The sequence below is a fragment of the Colias philodice genome, chromosome 13 (assembly GCF_061535455.1).
Source record: "Colias philodice isolate Cphi_HAF_F1 chromosome 13, ilColPhil1 Martin Lab GWU primary, whole genome shotgun sequence".
Lineage (NCBI taxonomy): Eukaryota > Metazoa > Arthropoda > Insecta > Lepidoptera > Pieridae > Colias > Colias philodice.
The window spans coordinates 9,388,677-9,410,742 of record NC_143098.1 but is presented as its reverse complement, the minus strand read 5'-3'; the positions used below and the strand labels follow the sequence as shown (position 1 = coordinate 9,410,742).

The 22,066-nt window shown below is 32.4% G+C and overlaps 2 protein-coding genes across 4 annotated transcripts in view; one reads left to right on the top strand and one right to left on the bottom strand.

The window, feature by feature from the left end:
* Positions 1-22,066, bottom strand: part of LOC149483596 (neo-calmodulin-like) — a 162,521-nt gene that overhangs the window by 1,275 nt on the left and 139,180 nt on the right. Inside the window, exons 2-6 of one of the 2 annotated variants that reach the window (XM_089702725.1) lie at positions 6,946-7,027; positions 6,405-6,562; positions 2,607-2,640; positions 2,256-2,357; positions 224-359 (exon numbers count right to left, since the gene is read on the bottom strand). In XM_089702725.1, coding sequence (XP_089558851.1) covers positions 224-359; positions 2,256-2,357; positions 2,607-2,640; positions 6,405-6,562; positions 6,946-7,027 — 512 coding nt within the window. Of the gene's footprint in view, positions 1-223; positions 360-2,255; positions 2,358-2,606; positions 2,641-3,198; positions 3,441-6,404; positions 6,563-6,945; positions 7,028-22,066 lie in introns of those variants that run through there. The other variant, XM_089702726.1, reaches the window with a different exon arrangement.
* LOC149483598 (troponin C-like) lies at positions 9,768-21,213 on the top strand. Of its 2 annotated transcripts, XM_089702979.1 has the most exons (6): positions 9,768-9,901; positions 9,976-10,006; positions 11,448-11,591; positions 17,988-18,104; positions 20,419-20,550; positions 20,990-21,213. In XM_089702979.1, exons 1-6 carry the CDS (start codon positions 9,899-9,901, stop codon positions 21,016-21,018), a joined length of 456 nt encoding a protein of 151 aa, XP_089559105.1. In that variant the 5' UTR covers positions 9,768-9,898; the 3' UTR covers positions 21,019-21,213. The 2 variants fall into 2 exon arrangements, with proteins under 2 accessions (XP_089559105.1, XP_089559106.1); XM_089702980.1 differs by lacking the exon at positions 17,988-18,104.

The following is a 22,066-nucleotide window of genomic DNA, read 5'->3' as shown; positions in this document are numbered from 1 at the left end:
CATGTGATAAATTAGCCTACGAATAACGATTATTCTACTTTGAAATATCACTTGGAATTTAATGATGAATTATAATATCTATCTTCAGTCAAAAATACGAAATAAAATTGTTTTTAAAGATACCCAGTAAAATAGCACAGAGATTATGTAATCGTCTAGTTGACAGCTGAAATAAAAAAAAATAATGTATACAATATAAGTGAATACAATTAGTATGTTTTACCTGAAGGCTTCTCTAAGCTCATCTTCACCATCTGCCCCCCGCATCTTCTTGGACATCATCTGCAGAAATTCATTGAATTCGATCGTTCCGTTCCCATCCTGGTCCACTTCCTTCACCATATCTCGTAGTTCAGTCTCTGGAAATATTAATTTTAATAAAAGTTAATAAAATAAATGCATTCATATATTCCACTAGCTTCCCGCACGCGGCTTCGCCCTCTTTGTCTAAAACCTAATGAATTATATACTAAAACCCTCCTCTTGAATCACTCTATCTATTAAAGAAAACCGCATCAAAATCCGTTGCGTAGTTTCAAAGATTTAAGCGTACAAAGGGACATAGGGACAGAAAAAGCGACTTTGTTTTATACTATGTAGTGAAGTGATTAGGTGGGAATGTAGTTTATAAAAGCTCTTATGAAATAAAGTACCTAGGAGGTGAACGCTCAGTTAATAAAGTTAGTATCTATCCCTAGAGCAATTGCCTGATTAACGATCTCTTAGTTAAATATGCTGCAAAAGGAGATTACATACCTCAATGAATAGGTAAATGAATAAATGATAAAATCTGAAACACAAATCTACAAACTATATAATCTCTTCGAGTGAAAATTGAAATAACACATCTTTTCTTCTCTCTGACCATAAATATCTCAGAGTAGGCATTTAATTCCAAAGAGTAGGCAAGTTAATTTCGTTTAGGACAATGCGTGAATACGAGCCGCACCATGAATTCTAAGTGGCTATTTTATGAAGACCTCCCTACTTTTTATATTGTTTCAGATGAATTTGGTAAATAGGATGATCTGCAGGAAATAATAATAAACATGAAAGAAGCAGAATTATAGAACGTTTTATGTGAAAATTAAATATTTGTGGATATGTTTTATTTTTGTTTTCTTATAGAACTAACGATAGACGAAAGAATAATGGCATGTAAAATTTCAATCTGACCCATTCATTGTACCGAATGTTAAACCGTAAATTGTTTTATTATTTTTGCCATGGCAACATATAAAAATCTGTTTCATAAAGCATCGTTGTAATGAAATTATTCTCTAGTTAATGTTAGATTACGTAATAAGATTAAATATGAACACGGCCGCATAGAAGACATACAAAAATATGCATTTTAATACCAACCGGTCTAAAGCCTGCTCTACGTCGCTTATCCGGTTTTTATTTCCCATAATCCCACAGACTATCGTAAGCTTTCGAAATGAAGGGGGGTTGAATAGGGCTGCCACCGTTTAATATTTTAGACCTAGTTTTTCTAAATGAGATCGCTGAAGTGTTAGTCACTGACACTGTTTTTTTTTTCTATTATATTTGTTACACTTACCATTATTACCTTATATTTGTTTTCATAATTGAGAAAGCTGTATGATAATATTAATATATTTTTATCTCCAAGTGACAACCCTAAGCTCAACTTAATCTGGTGTAGTAAAAATTCATGAAACACATTCATCGCTGGTCGAAAATTGAAATGTCTATGTGTATTTATTTATTCACGTTTTCATTCGTATTCCATTATACCTACTTATAAATAATTGAACCGGTTAAGTGGGTTATAGGAGAAAATGACTTTTTAATTTAATTTTCTTTTATAGTTTGCGGTGTTGAACGTCTAACTATTGTCTAACTAGAACTAAACATTGCAGCAGCTGAACGTGAACGCGTTCAGCTTGTTCTTACTTGATCGTTGATTCTTTACGGGCTGCTACATTATTTTTGTCAGTACCGTGCGTACACATACTACACGTTAGGTAAATATAATACTTACCAATGTTATTGCGGCAAAGAAAATTAAGATTAATATTTTAACGAATTCTTTTTCTTTCTTCATGGCAAGAATTGCCTAACGAATTTTCAATGATTGTATTCCAATTTCGAAATCCAAAAATATATCCAAAAAATATAGAATAATTATTTACATTATAAAAATAATAAACATTCACATGACATATAAAATTTATAAAAATTCGTACCTCAATTATTTATCTAGAGTCTAGATAATATAAGTTTATTACCTGTAGGTCTCTGTCCCAAAGATCGCATGACGACACCAAGCTCGGCAATCGTGATCGTGCCGTCTTCATCTTTGTCGAATAACATGAACGCTTCTTTAAATTCTGTAAAGCGCACAGATAAAAAATATTATTACTTTTTTTTAACGAGCATGGCACTGGCAACATATAAAATGAAATGTAATTTATAATTTGAAAAGCGCTCACAAGCAGCTTCATATATCACAAGACATAAATTCTTTATTTTTTTTACTAGTGTGTTATTAAACGCTTATGAATTTACTCTATGACAGCTAATTGTATTTAAAAAAGTAAAGAGTAAAAAAATGATTTTAAACAGTATATGAAACGTACCTGCAACTTGTTCTTCTGTAAGGCCATATTCTGACTGAAAATGATAAAAAATATCAATTAGCTTTTTTTTTAATTTAACTCTACATTGCAAACTTTTGATGTTGTAGATACGGCAACGAATTAAATAAGTAGGTACGTAATGATACACAATATTATGTATGTAAATAATAATTATATAATTAATATTAAAACAATACTCATACTAATAAATTAATCGACAATCAATTACGATAAATGGAACAAAACCTCTCAAAAGGTATTTAATTAAAAGACCAACGTATGTAAAGTTACACAATTGTACAAACAAAGTCGCGAGTAAAACTCATTGGCAATTAAAGATAATTATAGCATTGGGCGGGAAAATGATGATGAGTCAAATGACATTTGATTTGGCATGGATCTGGGCTATTAGTAATACGAAATAAATAGGAAAACAAAATATTTGCGTAATTATAAGATATTTTATTAGCTTCCTTTCCAATAAAAACAAATATCAAATTTAAAAAATAACAACTTGTATTAATATTGTGAACATGAAGTGTTTGTTTTTAATGTTAATTAAATAATACAGTACACACAGTACAGTACGTACGGAAAATTGTCTTGTAGCAAAATCAGTAGTTAATCGACGAATCCTCCTGTATTCCTTAGTATAGATCTCATCTCTCTTCGCCATATTTTAATACATACCGATACTACAACCGTTTACAACTCAACAATTTTTACCGGCTTCAAACTTATATCGAGAAAACTTTTTCCAATATCCACTAGAAACTTGGCTGTTTGGATCTTTTCTTTGCCTATATTGCAACAGATACGCTTATTTATTTTCATTCGAAATTCAAACTTGTGACGAAAAACGCGCGAATATGTTTCCAAATGGCAGCAAATCGCGAACAGCTTTTCACAATTTTACGCTTTGTTGAGTTTTTAATTACTTCTCTGCACCGAAAGGCACTTTTAAATTCAGTTTCGCTTCATGATTATTTTCCCGCCACTTATATGAAGAACACTTCTGTTTGACAGTTTACTTTTTAATGATTACTTTTTAATATCGGCCATTAAAGAACGCTAGTGACACGCGCGTCTCTACAATGACAGCTCAGTTATAAGTAGATTCTATATTTAAATTAGATTTTTGCGCTATAATGACAACACGGGGCGCGCTATAATGGTGACAAGTTTATGCTTTTATATGGGTCTTTCTGTTCTGGAATCATTAGATTAGGAAGAATATCGATAAATCTTATGATAGCATTTTTCGATACCATTACTAAAATAACAGTTTATAATCTTAATCGTAAAATAGTTTCAAGGTATTCAGTATTCACTCGACTGATCTATCTTACAACTTTTATAAATGCTCAAGTTTGAGAGGACGAATTGTGAGTAAAGACGAACGGACTCTTCCTGCGGATACAATGCGAATAATTCCGCTGGCTAGACTACATTTAACATTACAAAATAATAATTTCATACTATACAATATTATACATACCTATAACAATGTTAAAATAAAACTGATTATAATAATTTTCACACTGAATATATTTCTGGTCATTGTGGAACGCACAAATAACTTCGTAATCTTGGCACGAAACGATCATTCGGAACAAAATACTTTTGGCGGGAAAATAACAGATACATCAACAAAACACGAGGTGCTTCGAACGGATCAATAAATAATATTATTTAAACCAATATAAAATTAAATTTAGGTTTTAACACATTGTTTGCTTAGAAATTTATACTAATATTGTAAAGCTGAAGAGTTTGTTTGTTTGTTCAGGAACTATTTGTTGTACTTTTTATAGGTCAATGGACATACATTTTCACAGATACTATACGGGAATTAGATAATAATCAGTATACTGTGCGATTAGAAATCGATCTTTTATAGTCCTATCTCTATATTATGACTATAAAATATATAGGGTGTAAAATTTAGACCAAGAAAGACGCAACCTGTTTATCTCTACTAAGAACCTATTATCCAATTATTATGAATTAAAAATAATGACATATTAACTGTGTTAACTCAGGGACAGATGTGTTGACGAAACAATATGGTGACTCCATAAATACTCGGTCTAATAAAAGCAGAGCCGTAAAATGGAGTGATTAAAGAAACGTCAACATGTTCACACCTTGTCTAGAGGCATACTGGAGCGTGTCAACTAATATTTTATTCCGTGATTTATTTAAGAATCTCGATAAAAATATTCAGGGTTACTGAAAAATGGTGCGCAAAATGTTATTGCAATTTAATTATTTCGATTTAAATACTTATTGCAAACACGTGAAAGAGATAGAGATCTCTATCTACCTATTTATTAACATTTTCTTTCGGTATCAAATCAAACAAATGTATAACTTGTAGATACTATATTTTTATAACGAATAGCTGATTTACCGGACTATAAATTGGAGATTGGTAAATCATCGATTTATCGTGCTCTTAGAATTGTTCTGTTTTTCGTTAATCTATTTAAAAAGTCTACACGACTTGTCTCATTTGACGAAACACTTCAAAGGGCCTGCTTTTCCTCTACTACAACTGAATTTTTATATAAGTAATAAAAAAAATATTTATTGACAAAACATTTTACTTTTTGTGATATATAAGTCTCTTACTCCCAAACTAGGTATAAACTTGCATGTCAGGAGTCTGCTATATTTATATTATAGCTATCGCTATTATACATTTAAACCTTTATATCTATTATCTGTTTAATCTTTATAGGTTCCATTTGAATCCTCGTACCGAACTACCAAAATCGGTCAAGTGCTTGTCGAACTAGCAACGGGGAAAAGTTCCAGTTTGGAGTTCGAAATCGCGTATCGCAGAAATTACCGATTTAAACACGGGAACTTTAGAGAGAACGTATATAAATTTTCATATAATTTGCTAATATATTTTATATTACTTTTATATCTCGCAGTATCGTAAAATGTACCGTTACCTTTTTTCGTCACATGGTTTCTTGCGTTCTGAATTATTATTAATCTTTGAGAGTGACTGTTGTATATGTACCGACATGACATAATGTCTAATACAAAAATTTCATACACAGACAATTTGAAATATTCAAGCAAAGATGTTTCCAGAAGCAATCACAATATGGCCTCGAGTACAATTTTATGTTCAAACATTTTTAAAGTCAACTAAAAATCAACAGATCTTAAATTTAATGTAGTCAGAAAATCGCTGCAAATTTATTTTCCTTGGCTCAAAGGGCTTCTTATAAGGTTACTTTAACTGTGCCTGAAGGCTGTTTTTACGGCATATAGTAAAATAATGCTTCGAGCGAGTTTTAAGATTGGATCATTATCTAACTATAATAATATTAAAATGTAGATACGGAGATTACCCTAAAGAGAATAAACGCGCTAGATATAGAGTTTTTATTATGATAAAATAATTATCTACAATGATTCATATGGTTTCTTGAAGTTATATTTGGTATGTTCTAATAATAAAATAGTATATGAATTAAAAAATCATAGATGCATTAGGTATGGGTTTCAATAATTTACTGAAAGCTGATAAATTAAGAAATTCTGCTAAAATTTTAATTGAACGTATAGAATTTTGTGCTTTATTTATTTGCTATCGCTATGAATTTGATTGACTTTAAGAAGTTAAGCATGAGTAAAGTCATACATAGTAATTTCTTTAACTATTATTCGTTAACTGATGTTAACGAATAATAGTTAAAGAAATTAGATGATAAATAGTATGATTACTAACAACACAGACTTTAACCGTTCTTAGAAAAATTTATAGTTACTACTTACCAAATTAATAGTAACAATAAGTTCATACTGCTGATGTTTGTGTCCCTTCTTCTTCTTTCCCTGGGGGGTTTTGACGGCCGCGGCCGCCGCCTGCTTTGGGGGTGCTGTTTTAACTGACCCCTTTTGCGCTGATGGCTTGACTGGTGTTTTTGGTCCACCTTTTATAGACAAAAAAGGTGGTTGTTAAGGTCAGAAGCAAGCAGAGCTTATATTATTATGAGAATGAGTGTGAAAACGCAACCATGTTGAATGTAAATCATTTTTGAAGTGAAACTTCTTAAGACGCGTTGAAAGTATAAATTAAAGCTCGCGTCGTCGTAAGGCGACAATTTTGGTATATTTGAATCTTGCCAAAGAAGTTTCACTTCTGACAGGTGTGCTTGGCACACACGCTCTTTTTTTAATGAAGTAAGTTATTGTAACTAATACCTTTTTATACAATAAAGCTTTATCCAGAGCAAGCCCAATATTTTTTTTTATAAAATTATCGATTATGTATAATTGATTAAAAATTTATTGGTGTATTGTTATTAAAACAGACCTTTTTGACAGGGTGCCGACGATTTCTGTCCGGCGGAATTCTTCTGATTGACGTGACTGCCATCTGCTGGCTTGTTTCTGGCCTGGAATATAATTAAAATCTAATTAATTTTACTATTTATACGCAATAAAACGACATAAATGAAAAGTTACCCTGTACCAAAGCAAATAAAACAAATCAATCAGTAAAATTGTCAGTAATATTGTGATGGGCATAAAATATTTGATGAGGTTTTCATTTCTTATTCTATTTATATACCTAGTTAAATAATAACAAGTGCAATATGAATGTAAATTTTTACACGACTTGATTAACAATAATATGGGTTGATACTTGATACGCATTCTATCAAAGAAAGTTTATAAATTTAAGCTTTAAAATAAAATGTAATATCTAAAATATTGAACTAACAAATTAAATTAAAATCACTGTAAAAAACATTTAGAATATAGAGTATGTATAGCAACCCAAAAATCTAATTTTATTCACCTTCTTCAAAATACCCACGAATTAACAATGCGAGAAATTTTCAACACTTCGCGGTTAAAACTATTTCCTACATTTGATTACTTTGGCTCATACCAGTCGTTAAATGTACAAATACATCGTTTACTCACTGGTTAAAAAGCAGTAAAGCCTCCTGTTTGAAATCAGCTATAACATGCTGTAAAAATCGTACGACAGAAGTGACTTTGTTATGGCGTCCGTTTTATTTATTTTTTATTTCATGAAACGGTTAATTGTACTTGTTTTGCAGTTATGTTTTATGAGCATTATGACTATGAACTTTCATTATAAAATGAGGGAACGAATGTAGACCGTATTTTAATTAAAAATATGATGAGCGATGGTTCTTGATATATGTAGAAATTTGTATTCTATAGCATAATTTTATTCAATAAAAACAATGATAACTGAAAGAGTTCTGTACTGTACATTTTTATAAAAATTTAAACAGAAAATTCTGTAAAAACCTTTCATTTTTTGCTAGATATATCTAGAGCTTATTAATACATAAGAACAACTTTTTTTTATATATATATATATAAGAGGAGGCAACAGAACAGAGCAGACGCGTCACCTGATGTTAAGTGCACTGCGTCGCCCATAGGCACCAGCAATGCCGGGGACATTGTCAGTGCGTTGCCGGCCTTTAAGGTAGGAGTACGCTCTTTTAGTACAACTGTTCATTTAGCTTTCAAAGCTCTACTTTCACACGAATACTTAAACAAGTTATTAAGCGTGTAAACAAAATACCCCAACAAATAATGGTTTTACGATAATAACTTCATTATGCTATAACTATATCCCTATAAAGTTTAGTCAACACACATTTACGCCGAAATCTGCGGGACTGTAACATCTAATCTCATAACAGCCAGCACTTTAGGCTGCGTTTCCACCAGAGCTGTGCGAGGAAAATTTGTGGTGAAATAATGTGTTGCAATGCTGTGAAATGTCTTCTATTGCTCAAAATTATGGAACTTCTATGTTTATTAACACACATTCCTCGCACACCTTCTAAATCAAATCAATCAATCAAAAATCTAGCACCGTTGAGCCGTTTCCACAATATACGACTCATGCATCCTGGAACATCTCTAGTGAAAACGCAGCCTTAAGCGCTAAACTTGTAAGTCGTTTAATTAATGCAAGCGGAGACGTGACATTCAGTCGGGGTTCATTTGATTCGCTCTGTCAGTGAGAAATGGGGATTATGATTGTTCTAGAAAGTTTTTAATATTTAAGTGATTTATGGTTTTTGGTATACCTTAAAATTCTAATTGGTTGATATCTTTATTAACTATTCATTTAATAAAGATACAAAATAATAGTAGGTAAGAGATGTCTTTAATATTATAGTCATCAATATCAACCAATTTATTACATTCGTAAAGTACCTAGTAAATCCTCTTTATTCATTTTTGTAAATTCGCTTTTAAACAATCAGTAGGTACTCTATCTACTCATCTTCTGAATGAAATAACTTTTCTATTGTAAGAAAATATAAAACTCTCACTTGGTTATTGGCGCTTATGGGAAAATCAAATCAAATCACACTTGCAAAAGTAAGTTATAATACTGCCGAAAGGAACTGGCAAGTCGTTTATTGATCTTAGGAAATGTTTAACCTGCTGACCTATCTGATTTTTAGCGCAAGACGTGAGCCGAGTTTGGAAGTAGTTATATGTAAGGCTTTCCTTCTATAGTTACTTTTGGGTTTTCCTGGTAATAGGGTAGGATGTTTTGGTTCGATCCTAAACCGTCTTTTGAGTTAAAATTGGGATGTGTTAGGGCGTAAAATAATTATAACTAAAAATACTATTGACTCTACACTATGCCATTTACATTAGACTGTGATTTTTTTTAATTTCCAACTGAAAAATATGTGTTTAGGTAAGCGATAAAACGTTTGTCAACTATGTTTAGTGAATCACTGTAAAATATTTTTTGTGCAAAAACTATTTTATTAGTTTTCTAGAAAACGCGTGAAAGAACGTGTAAACTTTTTATATGAAAATTGAATAAAAGGAAGTACTTATATGTTATAATTTTTCATGAATTCAAAAATGTGATGCCAATATTATAATAAATAAATCTGTGGTTATTGTCTATTCTAATTGTAATATATCAATCAAATACATGAATGGTCTTTCGTAGTTTTAAGTTTGTATAGTTCATAATTATGACATTATATTTTACTGCTATCATAAAATTTAATTGTCGCTAGGCCGTCTTTTCAAGCATATGTGTTGGTCTGGATTTAGATTTGGGGCAATAAAAGTAGACGTTTATTGTGTACATTCCGTATTTCCAAACATTCTTCATAGGTTTCGATTTCTCGTCAGCAGTAAGCTGCTTCGTCCAGTTGGTGTCGGGGTGCGCGCGCAGTTTGACAGCCCGCGCTTTTTCCTGTCATTCATTTTTTTAAGAATAGCGTTCGAATTTTAAAATGGTGTGTGTTTTTTATTATGCCAGTGATTTAAAGGAGTTGAGAGGTTGTGATTATAAGTTTATTTTATGTTACAGAACAATCAAATTGACGACGAACAAATAACCAGTAAGTTTTTTATTGATCTTTTTTTTGTTTAGTATAAAATATATATAAGTATTATAATGACGATAATTTCAGTTTCATACGTTAATTCCTCCAAAAAAGTACAATACACAAATCGATATTGAATCCAACTGTTATTTTTAATTCTTCCGTAAAAATATACAATTTCCCGCGCTTTCAAATAAAAAAAAAACAAAACTGTAAAATGGAAATGTCGTATCATGGCAACTAAAAAAAAACTTAAACCGAGGCAAATTGCTAGACCGCAGGGGTGGGAGCTTTTAGCATATTATTTATGTACCAAGAGTCATTTTACGGGGCGCTTGCCAGCAGAAAACCTCAGTATTCCGTGCTATTGTTAATTTGCGGCATTTTGACATGGCTAAATATTTAATAATATCAATTATCTTTTACAGAAATTAATTAAAAATAATATACTTTACAATATTTTTAGGGCGTAGTTTTTTTCTTATAAATAAATTCAGTATCAATATGAAATGGCATGTGTATTATGTATGGTGCCGAGTATTAAAAAAAAACGTGTGGCACTCGGGGACTGTCGCGGTAAAGCTATTGCATAGCATGCCTTCAAGCCACACCTCCGTGTCCGTCGGAGTGGGGAGCGTGAGGTTTTTTCGTTACGGAATTTCTCGATTCGGTCCCCGCGCTCAACGCCCGCGATAGAAGCTATGCAATAGCTTAAAAATTATTGAATAAATACAAATTCTGGAAAATTCCATCCTATAAAATTAATATAACACAGACAGCGAGCAACAGATTCTAGGAATTACATACAATATTTCCTACTAATTGTATCAATGACGGATTTAATACATTTCCGGTAACATGTTACTGGATATACATAGGTACTCACACATTTAATTTAGTTGTTGCATTTGCGATCAAATAAAATGAATAACAAAAAATGTCTTAATAAATAAACAAATACCAAATACAGTATCGTATTAAAAACATTTATAATGAATGTGATTATGAAAATATTGAAAAGGTAAAAACCCGTATAGCTCTCATTCTTGTGATATTTCCAGATTGCCTATGTCTTATTCTAAGTCTTCAGCTATCCACGTACCAAATTTCATTGTAATCGGTTCCGTAGTATTTACGTGAAAGAGTAACAAACATCCACCCATCCATCCATCCTCACAAACTTTCGCATTTAGGTATAATATTAGTAGGATAAACAATAGCTTATTATAGTGAATTATAATGAAAAAAAAGACATGTGGCACTCGGGGACTGCCGCGGTAAAGCTATTGCATAGCATGCCTTCAAGCCACAACTCCGTTGCCGTTGGAGTGGGGAGCGTGAGGTTTTTTCGTTACGGAATTTCTAAATTCGGTCCCCGCGCTCAAGGCCCGCGATAGAAGCTATGCAATAGCTTAATAAAATGTTAAATTCGATCTAATTCCCCATATTATTTCAGTGCTGCGCCGTGCGTTCAGCATGTTCGACTCCAGTAAGCAAGGAAAGATCGAGAAGGAGAAAGTGCGGACGATCCTCAACACCATGGTGCATAGCTTTGACGATAACGAGCTTGATCAGAGACTGGACAATGAGGATGTTGATGGTAAGTGTTGTTATTTGAGAGATTAAAACTTGTTATTCGTTTGTAGCCTGTAGAATACCTATGTGATGCTTTTATATTTGGACAATTAGTATATTTTATTCGTCTTTATTTCTCGAGTCTTGTTATGATTTTTATGTGATCATATTGTTTTATGATGTATGTTCTTGTTTTGTTTTTCAATAAAGGTATATTGTTGTGTATAATCTATGTCGATTATCTATATGTAATAAAATTAAACATATTCAATTCATTTCGCATCGTTCTACATAATTTTAACTGCAGGATCTTTTAGTTTTGCTGTAATACACTCGGCGTCACAAAAATCGCACCTCTATAAGAATTTCCTTCAATGTCATTTTAACCCTATTAATCAATGGTAGATATATGACTATAAGGTATCATTGGAAAGGCAATTTATTTAACTTTCAGAATAAATCAATAGATTTGGTTTTTAGTTTATCAGGGAATAAAAAAAAGCAAGCTAATACAAATGATTAAAAAGTTAAATTTTATTTTATCAGCAAAAATTACAAGAAAGTCCTTATAAACAACTTAAAACCTAGTGTTACCCCCCCTAGCCCTGATGACTGCTTCCATGCGTTCTGTCATGGACCTAATTAATGTGACAACAGTCTCTTGAGGAATGTTGTCCCATTCTGCAACGACGGCATCTTGGAGGTCTTGGAGAGTGGTAGGGGCAGGATCACGTGCCCGTACTCGCCGTTTCAATTCATCCCAAAGGTGCTCAATAGGGTTCAGGTCTGGACTTCGCGCCGGCCAGCGCATAACAGGGATCCCAACTTCTTGCAGGTAGTCTCTTACAATTAAAGCGGTGTGACAGCGGGCGTTATCGTGCATTAAAGTGAACCCACTGCCAACAAAACCCGCATAAGGGACAACCTGCTCCTCTAAGATCTCTGTTATGTACCGAGGAGCAGTCAGCGACCCTTGCCCGCGAGCACTTCCAGTCCGAGAAACACACACAAGGTTCGTTTTGCCGTCGATTGACATGCCGCCCCAGAACATGCACGAGCCACCCCTGTATTCCACTGTCTCTTGAATGCAGGCTTGTGCGAATCGTTCCCCTTGCCTCCTGTACACTCTTCGACGCCTGTCGTTGCAGAAAAGACATACTCTCGTCTCATCCGAGAAGAGCACAGCCCTCCATTGGTCTATTGTCCAATCCACATGGTCACGGGCAAATTGCAACCGGTCTCTCCTATGCTGTGCAGTCAATTTTGGCCCTTTAGCAGCCCTGTGAGCTGCAATTTTCTTCTCCCGCATTCTTCTTCTAATCGTGGAGACGCTTACAGACGTTCTGCGAGCTGATCGCAGTTGTTGTTGCAGCTCAACAGCATTGGAGAACCGATTACGTAAAGACGTCGAAACAATGAAGCGATCGTCTCTTTCGGATGTGCACCGTTGTCTTCCAGATCCACGTCTTCGGATATAGCCACCAGTCTCTTGGAAGTGTTGGAACACTCGTCGAACGGAAAAACGACTCAAGTTCAGTTGCCGGGCAACATCACATTGGCGCATCCCTGATTGCAGTAGTGCAATGACTTGAGCGGCTTCATCTGCAGTGGTATCCATCTTCTGGCGTATTTTTCTTACGGAAACTGTTCACGTGTGTTCACTTCAAAGGTTGAATATCGAATGACCCACATTTAACCCGGGTCGCCCGTTTTATACCCTTGTAAGGAGGTGCAATTAGTGACCGTTGTAATGCGTATTTTGACAACATTTTTTTTAACGTTATGTGCTAATGAGATCTGTTGTGTTTAGGAATTCTATCTGTTGTTAATTAAGAGGTCGTTAAACATACTTTCAATTGATACCAATATTAATTGGGTTTAATGTATTCGTTGCTGGCGGGACATGCTTGAAACTTATTTTCGAATAGGTGCGATTTTTGTGACGCCGAGTTTATATGTATATACATTATACATGCATAATATAATATAAAAAAAATATGAATTTCACATCTATTTTACTGATAGTCGTTTTCAGGCAAGATTTTAATATTTTATTAATATCCATCGGGTATTGAATGAAAGCCCTCTCGTTTCGCTCACGCGCCAACGCCCGTATCAAGGAGCTTTTTTCATTTCTATGAATATATTTTCAAACGAATTAATAAATCGATGTCTTTTGAAGTAAAATAAATACAAGATAACATCCATACTAATATTATAAATGCGAAAGTAACTCTGTCTGTCTGTCTGTCTGTTACTCAATCATGCCTAAACTACTGAACCAATTTGCATGAAATTTGGTATGGAGATATTATTTTGATACCCGAGAAAGGACATAGGCTACCTTTTATTGCGAAATAATATGTACTACGGGTGAAGCCGGGGCGGACCTCTAGTTATCTATAAACATACAACATCGGCTTTCCTTCACATAAAAGATTATGTCTATGAATACCAAAATAGAGATTCTTGCTTGCCAGGAAATTTTGCCGCAAGAAAAATATATTCAATTAGGTATTATAAGGAAGTCAATTTTTCATTAACAAAACATAAAACGGTATTAAGTAAATAGCTTAAAACCAAACAGAATATTAAATTTTATTCATTCGTTAAAGAATATTTAATTATAAAATCAAGTAGGTATTAAGTATACTATCTGTATAATACTAGCTATTCCCCGTGGTTTCACCCGTATTGCTCCGCTCCTGGTGGTCTTAGCGTGAAATATAGCCTATAGCCTTCCTCGATAAATAGGCTATCTAACACCGAAAGAATTTTTCAAATCGGACCAATAAATCCAGAGATTAGTGCGTTCAAACAAACAAACAAACTCTTCAGCTTTATAATATTAGTATGGATGTATGTAAGAAAGTAATTTCAACTTCCGTAGTATCATAGCAATTCCAGTAACCAGTCTAATTTAATATAATACCTACACTTTTATAACAGAAGGTACTTTTTAAAAACCAGTTTGCCGAGTTTAAAACTAATAATTTTCACCAACGTCGCAAAGTTGTCGTACCGTGGAATTTAATCTTGCCGCCATCTTGCACCTTTGAACATCAAAGCACCTTTGAACTAAAACTGTCTTCGATTGACGTCTCGTAAAAATCACACTTTAATATTGTAGCGATGAAACTATGATTGGAAGTAATGAGTTCACTGTGATTCGATTAATTATTATCCTTTAGAAAAAGGTAGACGAACGTTTATTTTTCTTTTAATATGAACTAAATAATATTATAATGGATTATTTGATTGTGCTAATCTTCTCTTATATATAAAATTATCGTGTCACAATGTTAGTCTGCATACTCCTCCAAAACGGGTGGACCGATTCTCATGAAATTTTCTGTGCATATCGGGTAAGTCTGAGAATCGGCCAACATCTATTTTTCATATGTACCACGGGCGAAGCCGGGGCGGACCGCTAGTATACTTTATAAATATTGTAATGTAATAATATTACCTACGTAGTCAGTTAGGTTATAGGTCCCAAAATTAAGAGGTACAGAGATGTGTTATTTTTCTTCTAATTTGACAATATTTTGCGAGACAAGGAGTGCAATCTTCTAACTCTTTTATTTATTTATTTTTTCGGAAAATAAATCTAAACCTAGTCATCTTAATGTATTTCAAAGCATTTAAATTTTAAACATACCTAATACAAGTAAAAAAAAGAAATTACCTATTAGTTAGCTTCAAAATAAGTATGTAAAATAACTAAATTTATTAAAAATAAATTAATAAATTAATAAATTTATTTTTTCTCGAAACCGGTCCCTTTATAAGAGGATAAAATCCGATGTCATTATGGTCTGTTGAATCTTAACTTTTTCTCAAATAAAAGATAGTCTAGCTAGACGGGTGAAATTATCCGTTCATGAGAGATGTCTTTTAACTGGAAAGGCTTGTTAGAGACAAAATTTTACATATTATACCTACGTCTGTATTCTTATACTATGTAAAAGAGATATATAAACCTTTCGTAAAAATATAGTAATACAATAAATAAATATTTCAGGACAATTTTCACACACGATCGTGCCGTGATCCCATACTAAGCTTTCGCTTGTGTTATGGAAACCAGATGGCTGATAAACATACATAATATATAATTCTAAATAAATACTTATATGGATAATAACACCCAGACACAGAGCAAACATCTATGTTCAACACACAAATATTTGCCCCGGGTGGGAATCGAACCTACGACCTCTGGCTTGGAAGGCAGGGCCACTACCAACCAAGCCAACCGGTCAGTCAATAAAGAAGTTCATTTCTAAACAGAAAATTATTTTATAGTATTTGAAAATTTTTAAAGAATGGATTTTTTTTAATTTCAGGCGTGATTCGAAAAAAAACCGTAAAAATGAATTGTTATTTTGCAATTATTGAGGCGGAGCTAAATAACTGCAATAATTAAATGAAATAACATTGAAATTAATTTTCGCTACACGTATGAAAGTGTAAAAAGACCTTTAGAAGAAGCAAGGCGTAGAGCCTTTCTTTTCCCTTTTTACCGGAATAGCCCTGGGGATAAATTTAAAGTGAGCATAGCCATAGTTAGACTAATTATAAATAATGTCTGTATTATAACTAGTCATTTTCAGAGCCTCGTTTAAAAGTTTAAATAAATTTTAGGCATTTTAATTAAACTTTTTAATTGATGCTTCAAATAATAGCCCACGGGAAACATTTTTCTGACGGAAAAGGGTTATGACACGTGTGCAAATAACAACTAATAAAAAAATTCGGAACATATTTTTGTACCTTCTATTTACAAACCTCACGACTGTTTGTGAAGTTTGTAAATAATGTTTCTATAATATATAAAATGAAACGCCATTTTGTTCTAATAATAAAGGTAACAATCAGTGTCGTTTCAACAACTTTAATTATGATTAGTCAGACTCTGACTGATAGATCTAAACTATATAATATTTTTATTAACTGCGAGTACCTATGTGCTTTTTGATTTAAATATTTAAAGTTAGGTACTTTCAATCGATGCTAAATAAACATATAGGTATTATAAAAAGGAATGATTCAAGCTCTTGTGTTTTTCAAACCACCATTTTTTTACCACTCGAAAGAATTCTTTACGAGAGTTATTCTTCAATTCCGGCTGAACCCGGACGAATCCGGTACACGCTATTATATATTTACTGTATGCTTTATTTAATATCTCCGAGGTATATCTCTGCCACATTCAATCCTGCACAAAGTTTAACAAAACTTGCTCCACTTGTGACGAGTTCGTCGCAAATAATACAAAACTGTTTGTTAAGAATTTGTACCGGCATTGCGCAGTATGCAATATTAATGTTTACTTATATTGTGATATAAGAAAGGAAATATATGCCAATTGTCCTAATAACCTCTCTTCAAAGATCTATTAAATCCGAAATTTCACATTTCTTACAGTTACCGTAATAACGTAGCTACTACCTCACTACTATATAGAAAAAAATGTTTTCTAAAGCGCAGCATATTAGGATATTACAGCGATCTAAAATTTCATAAAAAAAGTGAAGCCCCCTGGTGCTACGCTCACGCGTCAACCACTGTACCAAGGAGGCGGCCGTGTACTTGCTTCGGCAGTACATATACTAAAATTTCATGGTTTATAATAAATTTTATTTGAAACAATATAAGTTTTCTTTGGTATTAATACATTTTTCCTCAAATGACAATCCACGAACTAAAATTATGAAAAAAGCAGGCCATCATTATACCAAAACGGTTATCAAGACCACATTCTAATATAGCATATAATATTATCCTTATTACTATGTACTGTTCAAGAGCATTTGTACAAATTAAGCTTCCAGATTTCGTGCTCGGAGATTCCACAAAATTAAAGCTACCAGAGAATAATATCTCTTCTCGAAGTATTACGGGAATGCAAAGCAGTTTATAATTGTAATGTTTTGTTTGAAGCTGGGAATATTATGTAAGATATATTTGTCAGAAAATGGACGGTATATCACTGTATAAATAAGTAGCAATAAAACTATCATATTGGATATATGTTTAGGTATTTTGAGTGTATTTTATTTGTAATAGAATAAACAATCTAAGTTATTATCTGGAAATATGACTGAATAAACAATCTAAGTGTGATAAGTGATTTTTTATCTAATTATTAGCGAATAAATTTTGATTATTCAGTTTGCAGCACCAATAATGTAATTAAATTAGTTGATTACACTGAAAAGCGCCATAATTTTATTGGTATATGAAGAACGGCACTATTTATACTTTATCGAAACCATGAACAAAAGTTCGTCAATACCTAAAGAAATGACTAAAAAAGCACTATCCCTTCATAGTTATGAAAGAACACTTCTATTCATTTTACGTTTTAGGTACGCCCCAATACATTTTATTTATCACGATTCTATTTTTATTATAGGATCAGGCAAGCTGAATTTCGATTCGTTTGTCCGAGTTGCGACACATTTCTTGGACGAGGACGACGAAGCCTTACAAAAGGAGCTTAAAGAGGCTTTCAGGCTGTATGACAAAGAGGGTTTGTTGCTTTTCATGGGAAATAACAATTACAATACTTTTGTAGAGAGCAATTATTATTATTAAACGATATTTTTTCAAAATGAATTTTTAGATGGTTCTAAATTTATTAAACCAAGACAGCATTACCTAATCTTAGAAGTGAACTGCTAAGGCATTTTTTAATATAAAGACAAATGTAGAAATTTATATTACTCAAAATAACAAACAAAGCTTCAATACCCGATAATTTTTCATTAAATTAAACGTTCATTTCATGAACGTTATTTATTATTTAACGTTATTTTTTCATTTTATTTTACAATATAGTTATATGAAAGAAAAGATTTAAGATCAGCCAATATCTGGTTACTAAGAGAACTGCAAATTTATAACAAACTACCATTTCCAAAAGAAAATATCGAACATTATTCTGGCTATTGAAAATTTAAACTTGATTTAAAGATATTACTCGTAGATAAATTATTGCCTGAAGTGGCTGGTTGAAATGAAAATGCTATTATATTTCATACTAAGCATCGCGTGGGAGCAGAATTATTAGTACTCTATTTAAAACTAGAAACAAATGTAAGAATTGTTCGAAACAATGTATTTCTTATTATCAGAAAATTTTCTTTGACTAGTGGGAATTGTGAAGAATTTTAATCAAGCTTTGCGGTCTTTAATAATCGCAGATTAATCGACACAGTTTTGCTGTTGGGAAAATAGCGCTTACTTTTATGAAAAAGTTGAATACTTATGTATTGTGAATATGTGCCTGTTAATATTCCATAGAAATAATTAAAAAAAATCAGTGACACAAATTGATATTGGAGAACACAATGCAAAAAAAATCCGCATTATTGATACAAGAAAAATGTAAATGAGCGAAAATTTTGGGATTAAAATCGTATTATTGTTCATAGGAGTTGTAAATTCAGTTACAAACTATACAAATTTATATTTAAATCAAAATCAACGTATTAAACCACTGAGTTACCTCCTCTATGAGCCTTTGAATTAGGATTCCGAAACTTTTAAAAACGTAATCGCCAAAATCAAAATATGGTTCAGTAGCAAATAAAACTCAAGATCACAATCTCAAAAAGCTTCCAACCAATCGATACGATTTCGATATTGGAAATGCAATTTTATATATAGGCATTACGCAACGCGCGAAAATCTAGTATTCTATTTCAGCACTAATGTGCCCTGCGAACATATTTATCGGGAATTCCATTACTGCACTTCCATTGTCAGCTCATCAATTCTGAGCACGTTTTATCGACCATTATTAATTACAGCTAGCTAAATGCATTTTGAAAATAAAACAGCATTCGAGTTTAACGGTTTGTTCTGGAATTTCGATTTCAAATTTTAGGATTATTGGTTTGTTATCGATTTCATGATTCACATTTCACCAAGTAGCCGTTACTAATTATTCTGCTTTCAAAATTTGGGATTATTGGTTTGTTATCGATTTCATGATTCACATTTCAAGTAACTGTTTCTATTTCTGCATCTATATTGTAAATCCTTTCGAAAAAGTTTATGGTGAGATCACCTTTCATGCATTGTGTTCTAACAATAACTTCAGAATAAAATACCTAATGAGTGAAAATTTGAGTACCTAATAGGTCTTCGAAGACCATATAAGTAATTCATCTTGATATTATTTGGATTAGTAAGAAAATAAAGTAACTTTGGTAGATTTGAATTTGTGAACAAACACTTTATAATATTAACGTAGATAATTCACGTATCTCTTGAACAGATGGTTATAATTCCACCTCACAAAAGTTGAGCACACAACACAATAATCATTTAACTGTCAGAACTTATACCCACTGATATGAAAAGTTAGTGCTAATGTCTAAAGTTACTGCCGTCACAATTATTAACTACAAATTACAATTGTACTAACGACAATTTTGGTTTCTTGAGAACTTCTAAATAATCTGTTATAGAGCTTAAAAAACCATATATGACGTCATCTCTTCTGCCCTTTCTGTTTCATGTCATGTCATCATGTTTTATTGAAGCGCCTAAAGAAGTTCTTCTTGGGAGTCAAATTTCAATGTCGCGTCATGGCAATACCGTCACGTTATGGAGTAAAGCGACTCTGTATCTTTCAATCTTGCCAAACACACACGCTCTTTTTATATGTATCAACGCACGATTCTGTACTTTTATTAGTTGTTAAGATCTAATCTGGGCTTTGTTTTGTCTCAATTAAAATTCTGAAAACATCAAATTATTCACAAAATCAGCAGATATTAATATCAATATTAATATTTACGTATAAGAAGCACTAATCAAGTATACACAATGTTCAGGTAACGGCTACATTCCCACATCGAGCCTCAGAGAGATCCTTGCTGCGTTAGATGATCAGCTCACACCAGACCAACTCAATGAGATGATCGCCGAGATTGATACAGATGCATCAGGCACTGTGGACTTTGATGGTATGTACGGAATGTTATTAGATATAGAAAATATAAGATATGACTTCGAAGTTTATTTACATTTTTTGAAATGAAGGCTGTTCCAAATTTTGAGGTCTTTGGTATTGCAGGTCTTAAATGCATTTTATTATCTTCAATAGGAACTGTGCCGTGTACTCATCTTTCCGCCATATTTTATTTTGTTACAGTAGCATTCTCTATACTCCTGACTTGTCGAGGTATTTTTATATTTTTAATTTAATATGAATTTCAAGTACACTATTTTATTCGTTTTTGCACTGCTAAGGATTAATAGAGATATTTTCAGCAAATTAAATAATTTTACCATACCTAGTTAAATTTAATAAATGATTTTTATTTATTTTAACTGAGTACGTACTCATTGAAATATATTTTAATTGGCTGCAGTGAGATTGTATATTTAAACTTTTCTTTTCAGAATTCATGGAGATGATGACTGGCGACTAGTCTTCAAAGAATAATAAAAATTGTCGACGGAGATATTCTAATAAACTTTATTTATTAATTTTCGAAGAATCTTTCATTTAAATTCAAGAATATTTTCACTGTTGCAGCAATTTCTGTTCTAATTAAATGAAAAATTCATTGACAGACGCGACGTCGTTTTCCAGGAATTTGCATCAGAACGTCAAAACACTAAGCAACGAACTTCATCCATACTAATATTATAAATGCGAAAGTAACTCTGTCTGTCTGTTACTCAATCACGCCTAAACTACTGAACCAATTTGCATGAAATTTGGTATGGAGATATTTTGATACCCGAGAAAGGACATAGGCTACCTTTTATTGCGAAATATGTACCACGGGCGAAGCCGGGGCGGACCTCTAGTATGAAATAAAGAGTCACAAAATATAATAGTTCTATTTTATAACCTTATTCTAAACAGTATAGTAAACTGTGTAAGTTCTAAATATTAGATAATTATGTGTTTGAAGAAGTAAAAAATATCTACCTAGCCGAATGGTAAATTTTTTTACCCGTACATTATTAATTCTGTGAGACATTTTTAACTCTAGGTCGTGATTCAGCCCACCCAAAGTCGGGTTGAGTGTCTAGTATTAAATAAAATCCTTGTTAAACTAGCTGTTGACTGTTATGTTACATTGATTTAGTTATTGTTAATTGATGTTATCTTCAGCATCCGGTATTGTACCGGAAATCACGTCATGTGATGGATTTCAGGACTAATTTATGTCTATTCTGTCTATATGTGAATACATTCAAATACATAGTATAATAACTACCAAATATATATTCATTTTTATTTAAGATCCTTTACAGTTATCATTCTATTAATATGATACTTTATTATAGAACCTGTGCACGTTTTTAGAGTTTAAGTTTTAAGAATTTAATCCATAGTTTCCGACCTTAAAACTCTTATATTAAAAATAAATTCTTTAAAATCAGTACTTTAATATCCTCGTTTCATTATCATTCTGATTTAAAATCACACATAGGAAAGAACCACAAAGCGGAGTAAAATGAACA

What these genes read in the sequence shown, in the direction of transcription:
- LOC149483598 (XM_089702979.1), top strand. An exon ending in TGACGACGAACAAATAACCA is followed by an intron (nt 10,007 to 11,447) that starts GTAAGTTTTTTA and finishes ATATTATTTCAG; the next exon opens with TGCTGCGCCGTGCGTTCAGC. An exon ending in CAGGCTGTATGACAAAGAGG is followed by an intron (nt 18,105 to 20,418) that starts GTTTGTTGCTTT and finishes CACAATGTTCAG; the next exon opens with GTAACGGCTACATTCCCACA.